At 42.2% G+C, this 11,899-nt stretch overlaps 1 protein-coding gene across 1 annotated transcript; it reads left to right on the plus strand.

The window, feature by feature from the left end:
• Nucleotides 1-170: 170 nt before the first annotated feature.
• Nucleotides 171-11,730, plus strand: LOC108628190 (uncharacterized). Its single transcript, XM_018029945.2, has 6 exons — nucleotides 171-537; nucleotides 1,728-1,773; nucleotides 2,546-2,776; nucleotides 2,851-5,566; nucleotides 5,777-6,008; nucleotides 6,099-11,730. The coding sequence occupies exons 1-6, from the start codon at nucleotides 481-483 to the stop codon at nucleotides 6,105-6,107; spliced, it is 3,291 nt and encodes a 1,096-aa protein (XP_017885434.1). The 5' UTR covers nucleotides 171-480; the 3' UTR covers nucleotides 6,108-11,730.
• Nucleotides 11,731-11,899: the final 169 nt, after the last annotated feature.

Below are 11,899 nucleotides of genomic sequence, written 5' to 3' on the forward strand. Positions count from 1 at the left end.
CTGTACAACATTAATTCATCTTCGAGCCGAACGATGGGTTGGAAAGTCGGTTCCATTTGTCGTTGTAAACGGTGCCATTAGTTACAACGGCGCGTGCGGGGGAGAGCATTGGGTGAAGGAATAAAAAGCTCGGGGTGCTACGCCACTGGACCAAAGTGCAGGGGAATGGATAATGTGCAGAATACGGTTTCGAAAGGGAGCAGGACCGCAACAGAGCAGTGCACGCAGCAAGATTGTCAAGATGGATGCTCGGTGCCGTCGGTGCGGAGTATGGATTTTGCCGCGTGATTCGTAAACCGGAGGGTTCCCGTTGTTGTTCAGTGAGCGAGAGAATTGCGCGCCGGGGAAGTATCATCGTTTTTCACGGGTGTTCCAAGGTGTTCCATGGTGTCTCGGTATGCAGCGTTAAGTAAACGGAGTGGTTTCGCATAGTGATGAGAAGAACGGCTAAAACCAGTGCGGTAGCAGCGGCCTTCTACAATGGTGGATAACAATTGTATCATCGAGGGAAACGTCAAATTTCGCGACGGCAAAAAGGTGAGTGGAGATCTTTCTTTCCCCCTCGATTGATTGCCTCCCCCGGTTTCACGGACGGGTGCGATTAATGCAAACAGGATAATTGCTTGATTCGTTGTTCGTTAAAATAACACGGACTAATTTATCTCACGAATTCGTGTTACATTTCAAAACGTTTCCCGATGGCTCGCTCCTGTTCTCGCTAACAAAATCCCTCTTGATGGGCCGTAATTTAATCCGAACTCCCGTTCCGTGCTGGCATAATAATTATAACAGTCACTTGAGCACGGTACAGTTTCAATAGGAAAAATTATATAATGATGTAAGGATCTTGCGTTAACGCGCTCATCAAATACTCGTGTACGTCTCTCTCTGCACGTAATGTATGTGTATGCGTGTGTACGTGCAAGCGTTTATTCAATCAATGAAAAATATGAAAATTGAAATCGGACCGACGTCGAATTGATTTTTTTATTCGTCCGTCTAATTATGACTTTGATTTTATGAATTAAAAAAAGCTGTCAGCTCTTTAGCCACGTTTAAGCGATATCATAGGTATAATTTTCAAGTACTCCGCAACTACTGCATCGCTATTTTATAACTTCGTTCATCTAATTAATTAATTAACGGTGTTAATATATACTTGAATATTCATTAGTAACCGCGCCGCATGGATAATTGGGGGCTTGAATATTTCAACGAATCTGTGTCACTATCAAATATTTATTTCCCCGTCGCCCCATTCAAATTTCAATACAATGCTGACTTTTCATTTGTCATGCAGTCTTCTAATGCGGCTTCAATATGCATTACATTAAAAGCTATTGAAGCAGCTTGCTGAAGACCCAAGGAAGTATTTAATGGGACAGGAATGAAGAGTCATAAAGTAATAAAAAGCTGGCTCATTTTCTTTTATTTACTTTGGGGCCACCAAAGAAGTCATTCAGATGAGGAAGGGTAGGGAACTCTTTTATTTTTTATCACAAGGGTGCAGAGGGTCAGATGGATCTGGGCAAATGTATAATACATACGTATATATTACATACCTATATATACCCTTCCTGCATAATAAACATATGTAAACATAGAGCACAATGTGCAGGACCTGTTCTATTGTTCGTTATTATGTTTGGGAATAAGCATTGCGAATTTGTCGCAGTAATTGAAATTAAATGTAGATATTTATACAGGATCGTTTGTTTGGTTTACAGTGGAAATCAAGATGGTGTGTTATGAGGAAGTTGTCACCAGTCGCAGGTAAATTATGTCTCACTCGTAAACTTAAAAATACACTGTGTATTGTCTATTATACGAATGATTAAGAACCGGGATCAGATAGCAGACGGGGGAAATTATGCGTTCTCGGATATCTCGGTCCCCGGGTGTCATATTAAAGATATGAGAACGCTTTTTTATGTAACATCTGTGAATTCCTAAGAAAGAATCATTCATCTGCATCCGTGGAAACAGAGCCGTCTTAATCTTATCAAAGTTTGATAAGAAATAGTCGTGCGCATGGTGTAACAGGAAGGACAGATGTTGCAAACTGGTTCTAAAGGGCAATAGCAATTTCATTTCCTACCACAAATTCCTAATCCTATCTTCTAAAAGAATTTCCTTACTCGTTATCAGCATAAAGAGGTCCCTCCCCCTATGGACCTTGCCTAGGGTGGTGGCAGCTGGCACATCTGTTACAGATTGACTAGCTGGAGAAACAAAAAATTTCCAAGAAGAGCCTTTGCTTCTGGCAATAACCATTAATACCTGGGCCCTTGTAATACGAGGATATTTTAGAACTTAGGGACACCAGTAGCTCATAAATTTTCTTTAGGGAGAATTAGTTGAGAGTACACATAGGAGGGGCTAAATAGATTTATTACGCTTCCACGTCTGCTTAACCATATTAGTAGCACGTTGCCTCCATCACTTAGCGACGCGTTGACGTCCGATAAAAAATTGTCTAATTGAAAAACTTTTGATTCACGACCGATAAGAAAGTTGTTTAGTAAGTATGGCGCTCCTATTGCAGATTGTCTTCATTTGCAATTATATGGAGATAGCAAGGATCGATATAAGCAAGGCCAAACGAAAGCTTCTTTAAGCTTGCAACATTTTCTTGGCGTCGAGAGCGGTTTCACTCTCGATAAGGAATCGAATACGATAGCTATAATATGTCAGGATGTAACAGTTGTCTTGGCCTTCGACACTAGAGAACGGTTGATACAATGGCAAGTGAAGATCTCCAACAATTTAGGCGAAGGTACATAAAGTAATTTAAAAACAATGAAAACCCTCCGAATTAAAAATTCTTAAAATCGTAATTCACCCCTGCAGATCAACAGTTCCTTATACTGATCTCCTCGGTCCCGTCAAAGGCGAAGGTCACAAATGGCCCGGCACACTTGCACATACAGGACCGTCGTTTCTGCATCACGGTAGGTATACCGCCGAGATTAGTCGGCATTTGGGAGATCGCGCATCTCCGACGTTACGGCGTTGTGGAAGGACGATTCTGCTTCGAGGGCGGCTCGAGCTGCGGCCGGGGGGAGGGTCTTCACGTCCTGATAACGGATCAAGGCGAAGACATCGTGAAGATGCTGCAGTTAGCGGCGGAAGGGAAACTGACGAAAAAACGACCGCTTAGCAGGGAGCAGATAGCGCAGGATAGCCCGCGTCGTCAGTTCTCCCGATCGGAAACGAGGGCCAGCGATTTCTTCCCTTCGGCTGTTTACTCGTCCACGTACGAAGAGCAGTGCGACAGCTGCAAGAACGAGAGCTCGCCCTATTGGTCGTCCGCGGAGAGCCGGCAGCAAGCCGAGTTCGACAGGGATTACAGTAGCAGGGACACGGTATCCGTCTCGGAATTGCCCGATCAGCCGGGGGAATGGCGCAGCTGTTCGCTCACTCGTCAAGGTACGCCCGCTCTCGAACGATGCGCTAGCTGCATAAGTAAACTGGGCACCGTGTCGAAATCTTCTACGCTCGCTACGACGACCGGCAGTATAAGCAGCCCTGCGGGGACGATGAATAATATAGGCTGCCACTTGCAACCGCGAACTCTCGACCGGCTGTCCTTGTCCTCGTACAGTAGCAGCAGCCACGACAGCGACTATTCCAGCTCACAACAGGTGGCGGAGTGTCAATGCTCGAAGAATTCGCAGCAGCAATCGAGCGTACAACGCGCATCGCCGAGTCCCAGCTCGCTGCCGCCACGACCACCGAAACCGTCCCAAACCACTGCCACGAAGAAGCTTAAGAAACCGCCTATGCCACTGCCCACGGAACAAGCGTGCGTGCACTCGCGCAAGCAGTTGATCGCGAGGAACACGACCGTCGTCGCGGGCCCGTACGAGAATTACGACGTGCCCAAGTCGATCTTGGGCCACCACATGCTGATGGAACAGAGTTCGCAACCCGATCAGTATTACGACACGCCAAGGAAGATCAAAGAATGCCTGGCACTGCCAAAAACGACCTATCCTAATTACGACACACCGCAAGCGCCTCAAGCGGTGGTGTTGCAGCAATGCGGCTGTCCGGCCAAGCTCACCGTTCAGTCTCCCAGGTCTTCTGCATGTCCTTGTCAAAATATGATGAGCTGGGCCGGTTTCGTGTTGCCATACTGTAGGCGAGGGGCAGGCATCGAGCCGACCGGAGTCGCCGTGCACCCTGTTAAACTTTCCGGAGAAGGAAAAATGCCCGTCGTGAACGCTAGCGGCGAGGTAGCAATTTACGCGACAGCGCGACGGATAACTGCGTCAGAGAACGTCGAAGACAAGAATAAAGACAGTTGTGAATGCCCGGAGAATCGAAGTAACAATTACGAGAACGTTGAACCTGTTATCGATACGCAACCCGAGCCCAAAGCTAATTACGCGAACATAGATTTTACCCAATCCTTGGAACATTATGAGAATAGTAAAGACCTGTTGGCGAAGAGTGGAATATCGCAGGAGGAGATAGAAAAATTTTCCGACCAGATAAAGGATGACACTATCGAGCCGGTCGCAGAAGATTCGTCCAAGATTTGCCAGAAATGCGGTCACGTTAAGGACCGGGAGAACGATTATTTGGTCATGGATCCCGAGAAGCAAACGCCAAAGAAACCTTTCCCCAGTTATTTACCGATGCAGCCGGTGCACAATGCCTGTTCAAAGGAGATCTTGTCCCGAATCTGCAGTGGTATAAAGAGTTCTAGCAATCCTTCGCTGTCCGCTTCCGCGTTGTCCGAGAGCAAAAAGAGATCCGATTCGGAGTTTCGCGTCCCCGGCTCGGCGATGCTGTCCAGTCCGTATCTTAGACGCCGTTATCTGAATGGAAATAACGGAACAGAATCCAATGGAAATATTAGTATGTTACTGAGAAAACGATCGTACTCGGCAGAATCTGCTCATTATTTAGATGACGAAAATCACACGTTCCCGTCGACGTTGACGATCCACAAATGCTCCAGCGAAGCGGACAAAGCATCTCTAGTAAGAGAAGCTTCACCGTGCGTTAATTCGGAGATTAAAATGAACCCGGAAAACGGGCAGATATCGGTAACGCCGCAACCGTCGTTTATAAAGATTCGACGCTCCTCTTCCGTTCCATCTAAAACCGGTCATAATCGAGATTCATCGAGCAGCAATGATTCAGGCGTTTCCACCGGATCTCTCAGTCACAGGACTGCAGAATTCGTTGAATTCGAACTGTCGCTAGCTCCATCGACGTCGAGGAAGCAGAACGTCCTGTCCGTGTACAGAAAGAGTCCGCCGCCCACGTGTTATCACAGCAGTTTGCCGAGGAAGTCCAAATCCAGCGACCCGCTTCGGGAATTGTCGTTCCAGTTTCAGAAGATCAAGATCCCTACGAAATCTTCTTCGGCGGAAGCTGATATTCCGACATGTCTACCGAAAACTACAAAAGGGTTCAACAGTCCGGGAGAGGTGTCCAGCACTCCTTACATCGACTCGCGAAGCACGAGCAGCGGTACGTCCGACATGTCCGATTATATTGAGACGTTGTCGCTGTCATCCCACTCGTCATCCGATACACCAGACAGTTTGAGGTAAGTTTGTTTAAAAGACAAATACTATTCGAATCGCTTCATCATTATTTATTTCGTATTTAAACAATTTATATAAAAGCAAGAATTTATTATGAGAGTGACGAGATTTGTAAATTGAGTAGAGTTAGAATCACTGTCTAGTGAAGTAACATAAGAAGAGGGTCGTTGAGAAGAAGTGGAATGCTTGATCTTTCACCGGAATTCTTCCAGACTGGGTGGCAGAACGGTGGCAACGACGCTGCGTCCCCGGAGCGGGAAAGAGTATTACAAGATTGACAGAAGTATTCTTGTTGAGCAAGGAAGAACGTTGACGACACCATCCGCCAATTACGCGAATATAACGCCGGTGCTCGAGAAAAGCGAGTCCCCCTCGCCCGGGTACATGAGCAGCTCGCCCTTTGAGCAGCCACAGCCCACTCGTGAACACTTTTTGTTTCCCGATGTGAGTACCACGAGCGATGTTACGCTATTATAATTTTAAGACGCTTAGAGGATCGCTGATTCACGGTTTTCGGTGGGATTTCTTTTACAGGAAGCTTGAACAGGTCGCATTGTTTGGGAAGAGAGCGGAAAACTTGAAGTTCCTACGGATTCCAAACAAAATCGATAAGAGGTAATCATGCTAGATATTATTAACCAGGGCATCGTGACTGTTTACACTATACGCGGGTATCTAGCACTTGTTCATCTTAAAACAGTGCGCGACTTGGAACTGTAAGGTCCAAAGATCGGTAACCATAGAACGGACAATGGATCATCGTATTTAGAACAGCTATCTTTCAGCTTTCTTTAAATCTTTTCACGTCTTCTTACAAAACGAACCCGCACAATCAAAAGAACATAACAATTTTATATAGAGAGGAAGGTTTTCCGTAAACGGAATCTAGGTTCTAGCGTATAGTCGAAATGAAGTCAATTTAATCGAGAACACTTCCTACAACGACTCAAACAATTTCTAAAACGTGCTCAATAAGAAACTGTAATAGTTTGTATAGTAAGAAATCCTGCCCTAAGATAAAAAGAAGTGTGTGCATCGTATACTTTGTATGGGTATATCGTTTTTTGGATGTTTTATTTTATATGAGTATACTTCTATGATAGGGTATTGTACTGCCGGTAAAAGCAAAACGACCCAAGCGGTTAAACGGCTTCGGGTTTATATACTAGTTAACACCATCGATTCGCATTCTAAAATATACAACCAAAAATGTAAGAGACAATGAAAAGAGATTGACAAAATGATACGGATGAAAGCAGATGCAATGAAAGTAGTCAGTTGCATATAGCGTCTCACAGGGTTTTTCAAATCTTACCTAATTATTTTCTAAAGACTAAGATAGCGTTTATAGCCGTCGAATGGTCTTCTCTTTAAACAAGAATTTATATGAAAGGTCGGTGGACGTCGTAGAGTCTCTGGGCAATCAACGATGGCACTATGTATAGATTATAAAACGAGATACATAACTTTAAATAAGTCCTAAGGATACCGCGAACGTTTATAAACGCCCGAAGTTATTTTCATTCAATTTCTACGGTCTGTGGGCAGGCCTTTTATCGGTAATCTTTCAATACGATCCTACATTCGCGTCATCACTTTCCTATTAGATTTATCTTGTAGCTGTTACGCAACGAATTAGTTGTTAGCCCTAATTGCAATATTACTTTCCCTTATTTACTTTTCAAGTAATCGTAGAAAACGTACTTAAGATATTTTTTACTCGTACTTAACGTATTTTCTATTCGTACTTAACATACACGAACGTATATCGTCTGTGGAATTCTTTACCAAAAACGGGCAACAAAAATGAGACAAAGAATATTTATTTTTACTTCGACGGTGCAGGATCTTTTCGATAATAAAACATATTTATAAAGTAGTCGGTTAAGCGAGGGAGTACGACGCGTCGAAAGTTGGGCCTATTTTAATTCTGCGCAGCTTCGAACTTTCTTTGATCGTCGTCGAGAATTAACGAACTACGCGAGCTGGGACCGCGAGTCTTCTGTGCATTCATAATTTCGAAACGATTAAGTACTTAAAAAAAAAAGAGAAAGAGAGACGCGAGCACTGAGAATAATCGAGTTCTGGTAACGCGCTGGTCGATATATGATATTATGTATGTACATGCAACGTGCAGTGATACTGAACGCAATAATAGGAATGATAGGAGTTATAAGAATGGAAAAAAGAGAAGGGAAAGAATCGATATCGGACGTTTTCGCATTGAGATATTGTTAAAGCGGATTATTCTCTGTTTCAATGTACATGTTATGCTCTACGGAGCGGATAATCAAATCAGTATTCAGAATCAAAAAGATCAGCGGTAACGAGCGCTTTGCCGTGCATATTAGGGGTTCATTGAACAATGTAAAGTTAACCGGGAATCACGATTAATCGTGAGGGATATATACATGTTTCCTACCCTCGCGCAAGGAATTGTTTTCAACAGAACTCTGTAATGTACAATTATAACTCCGCGCCCGTTCCTTCGAGTCCCAATACACGTTCTCGTCTGTCGTTATCTTTTCCGTTGCGTGAAAAGCGAATCTGAATTTCTGAATGTTTGAAATTCAAATCTGCCTTCGCCGATGCATTGAAAAGAAGTATCAGGTTCTTCTGATCCATTCCAAGCAATATCGCATTTACCCGTAGCAATGCTTATCTTTTTCTATCACGCCGCGAGTTTTCAGAGAGCGGACCGAGCAAGATGTAATATAAACAGTTTACGGTACTTACAATTTGACTCTGTAACGAGTCGTAAAAGTATTAAAGTAGTATTAATCACAAGACTGAACAAGAGAACGGAATAATAGTTGCTGTGTGGTTAAATCGTAGAAGATATCTAAAGAAGCTAGATTTATATAGAATCTTTTTTTCTCCGATCAATCCCTTTCTCTAATATTATTTTCCGCATCCCGTGCGTCGAACGCGTGTTCCGTGTCTTCTATAGAGCATAGTTCTATATGATGAAACGTTGAAACGAAGAATTCTTTGTTTGGCAAAACTTTAGGAGCCAAGCCACTGTCCAAACTCTACGAATTTCGTATGCTTAAGGGAATCTCGTACTCTCCCGTGAGGACACGAACGATAATTAATCAACACCGTACGAGTTATAATATTAAATCAAGATTAATCTCCGAGAGTGGAACGGAAACTTTTCTATTTCTCTGTCGACGAGAAAGGTATAATCTTTAAGATAAAAAAAACAAGAAGCCGACATTGTACCCCATAAGTTTTCAAGTAAATATATTGTATAACGTTAAGGAGTAGTAATAGAGTTGCGTGAGAATGACCGACGTGTTTTTACGCAACTCTATTATATTATTATTATTATTATTATTATTATTATTATTATTATTATTATTATTATTATTATTATTATTATTATTATAAATCGCACGACGATTCCCAGTCGGCTGATCTTAATCTGTCTTAAGAAGTTTAATGATAATTAAGATTGCGTTCATCGATTCTAGAGTAGCTGCGTAGTAGATTGATTGGGAGTCGATTCTATAAACACATGCTAGTCAAAGTTAAGTACTATCATAGCGGATAATATATTTTTACTGTAAAAGGGACTATCTTGCGAGTCAGGTCGGAAGCTGGACACGCGCGCCCCGTACAGAAGGAGATAATTATTTAAGCGACGCTATATATTTAACGTAGATTCGTCTCTCTCTTAGAATTCTTTTAATTAGATTGACTTGCAACGTACGATGCAAATAAGGCTTCTCGTTGTATCACAGTTATTGCATTCTAATAAGATTTTTAATCAGATAAGCGATACTTACAGATGTAGCTTCTAGTCAACCGAACTCGAGCCTCGTACGTTGCAATTCAACGGATCTCAAATGGGCTGGTGCTCATGGAAATGTCGCACTCTTTCTACAGCTTTTACTTCGTCTTATCGTCCACTATTATTAATCGACTTGAAAATGAAATAATTTGATGTCGATGAGATTTATATTAAGGTAGAAGTTCAGTAAAACACTTTTCTTACGATTTTGTTCTAAGTTTAATCAATTGTTAGTAACAACATTATCTACCAGTAGATAAAATTTTAAGAAGTCTAGCCGTACAGTTTAGGAGATATCAATTAGTAAAGTTTTGGTATTTTACCCGAGATTCCTATGTTAGGTGAAGTTTAAAGCAATGTTTTGATGTATTACAGCTAAACGCGTCTTACTATTTTTTTTCGATAAACTAATATGTTATAAAAGACGTTGATATTGAATTATATTTAAAAAATGAAATATCTCAGCGGTGTCGAATTAGGTACTTGTAAAGTGCAGAATTTTGTATGAATTTCTAGCAAAAGACACGTGAGCGAAATGATAGTATGTAGATCTGGCAACATTAAACTCGAAGAATATCAGCTCTGCTGTGTGTTGAGAGAGTGCGAGAAGAACGTTACAGGGTACAAACTTTTGAGTAGGAACGTAGCTAAACTACTACCTTAAACGTATTTTACCAGGTTCACTGCCATTTGTTTCTGGTAATTGAAATTCAATTCAAGAAGTTTTGTATGAAGCGTGCGACACGAGATCTCATACGCGCCAGCCTGATACGTTCTAAAAAAACGAAATCGCGAATCCCTCCAGGCACTCGAACGAGCTTGAAACGAAGTTACGGAATTGCTGGAAGTCGGCGCGACGCTTGGCAGCCTCCGAGCCTCTCGAACAACCATATCTAAAAGTTTACTAACGATATACTGATAATAGCGAAGTAACGTTCTCGAGGGTATTATTATACGACTGCTCTGTTCATAATTATTTCTGTACATATAGTAATCGGTGTGTGGCATTAGCGTAACCGAGATTTACTTTATTTTGTGATCCGAGGAAATGATGATACTTTTACTTGTATATACATTGAGCAAGGATTCGAGGGAAATTCTGGTGTGATGAAATGCGCTCGAAGCAATTACCACATTTCAATTGATTTCACGATACACCCTCGTCGTACATTCAACAGCGCAATAATTGATCCAGAGGGACGGATAAAAAAGAGAGAGATAGAGATAGAGAGAGAGAGAGAGAGAGTTTAATGGCGAGGGATTATCTATGCAATCCGAAACGCTTTAGTACTCACATATACATATTGTAACATACAAAACCGAAAAGGACAGGAGGGATAGACCGGCGAAATTTGTACTCTCAATTCAAGTCCCGTTTCTTATTTCACGTATAGGTATACGCATGAGAGTAAATCGTTGTTCGCCGTGGTCGATGCCAGCAGCCCCCGAGTTGAACGAAAGTGCTTTCGATTGCACGCGATCGTAGCAATTACGGGTAAAAGCGGGGGGAAGCACAATCGAGAGGGATGCCGCGTCTTTCCGCGCTCTTTAACTCTTAATGCGTCTCGTTTCTTCTTCTCCCAGTATCGGTCCGATCGTTCGGATAAAAAGGAGCAACGCTTTAACTCCATGAACCGCTAATGGCTGTTCGATTTCTCAAGTACCATTCTACTTATTTCCAGAGCAAAGTAAAATAGTCTCGCTGTATTCAAACGTTTACGAGCGAGACATCAATCTTTCGAAAACTTCGTTTTTGCTGTAGGTAAACTTGAACAGCGAATATAAAGCATTAAGCGCAGCCCGGTTGGCATCGATCCACGATGAACGTCCCATCCTTATTCAGTTATTGCTCACGCGAACAGAATCGCGTTCATTCACACGGGGAGAAGCGCCGGGTGATAAGGGCATACATAAAAGTGCAAGTGGAAAAAAAGGGGAAATTGAAATCCGTTTACTTTGTCGATCCCTGTTCTCGACGGGAAGATATGTATTCTAGGGATTCACGGGAAAAATATTTCTATCGAATTTTATACAGACTCGATATAAAGAGATCTGGTGTTTCGGTGAATTAATGGGAAGAGGAAAGGCAGTATTTGAACGTTTGTCAAATTTTGAAAAATCAAACAGGAGCTTACGAGACTCACGTTTGGAACGCATTTCATCGGGTGGAGAATGGAAGATGGACTTACCTTTTTTGAAGTTTTTTATAATCATCGTAAGCGGGAGAGAGTGTGAGGGAGAGAGTGGACGTGTTCGAAATCATTATTACGTACTTCGTAAGTAAATTATAGAAGAACTCATACACAGTTTGTAGCGACTCGAGTCACTGATTTATTAAGGAAGTAGAAGAAATAAAAAGATTGAAAATCAGTTGGTATATTGATTTCTTTCACTCCATCCATCCATCCATCCATCTCGGCGACCTGGAGATACAAGGTGTGTAAATTAAGTAATGAGACTGACTTTTTTTATTCTTTTTATTCGAATATAATTAAAATTTAATATTGTCTCCTTTAAAATAAGCTCCTAAGAAGGCTAT

Source organism: Ceratina calcarata, unplaced genomic scaffold (assembly GCF_001652005.2).
Source record: "Ceratina calcarata isolate Rehan_Ccalc_2016 unplaced genomic scaffold, ASM165200v1 scaffold127.2, whole genome shotgun sequence".
Lineage (NCBI taxonomy): Eukaryota > Metazoa > Arthropoda > Insecta > Hymenoptera > Apidae > Ceratina > Ceratina calcarata.

Coding starts and splice junctions, on each gene's coding strand:
- LOC108628190 (XM_018029945.2), top strand. CDS start 481: ATGGTGGATAACAATTGTATCATCGAGGGAAACGTCAAATTTCGCGAC. Junction 538..1,727: donor AATTTCGCGACGGCAAAAAG/GTGAGTGGAGAT, acceptor TTTGGTTTACAG/TGGAAATCAAGATGGTGTGT. Junction 5,567..5,776: donor GATACACCAGACAGTTTGAG/GTAAGTTTGTTT, acceptor GAATTCTTCCAG/ACTGGGTGGCAGAACGGTGG.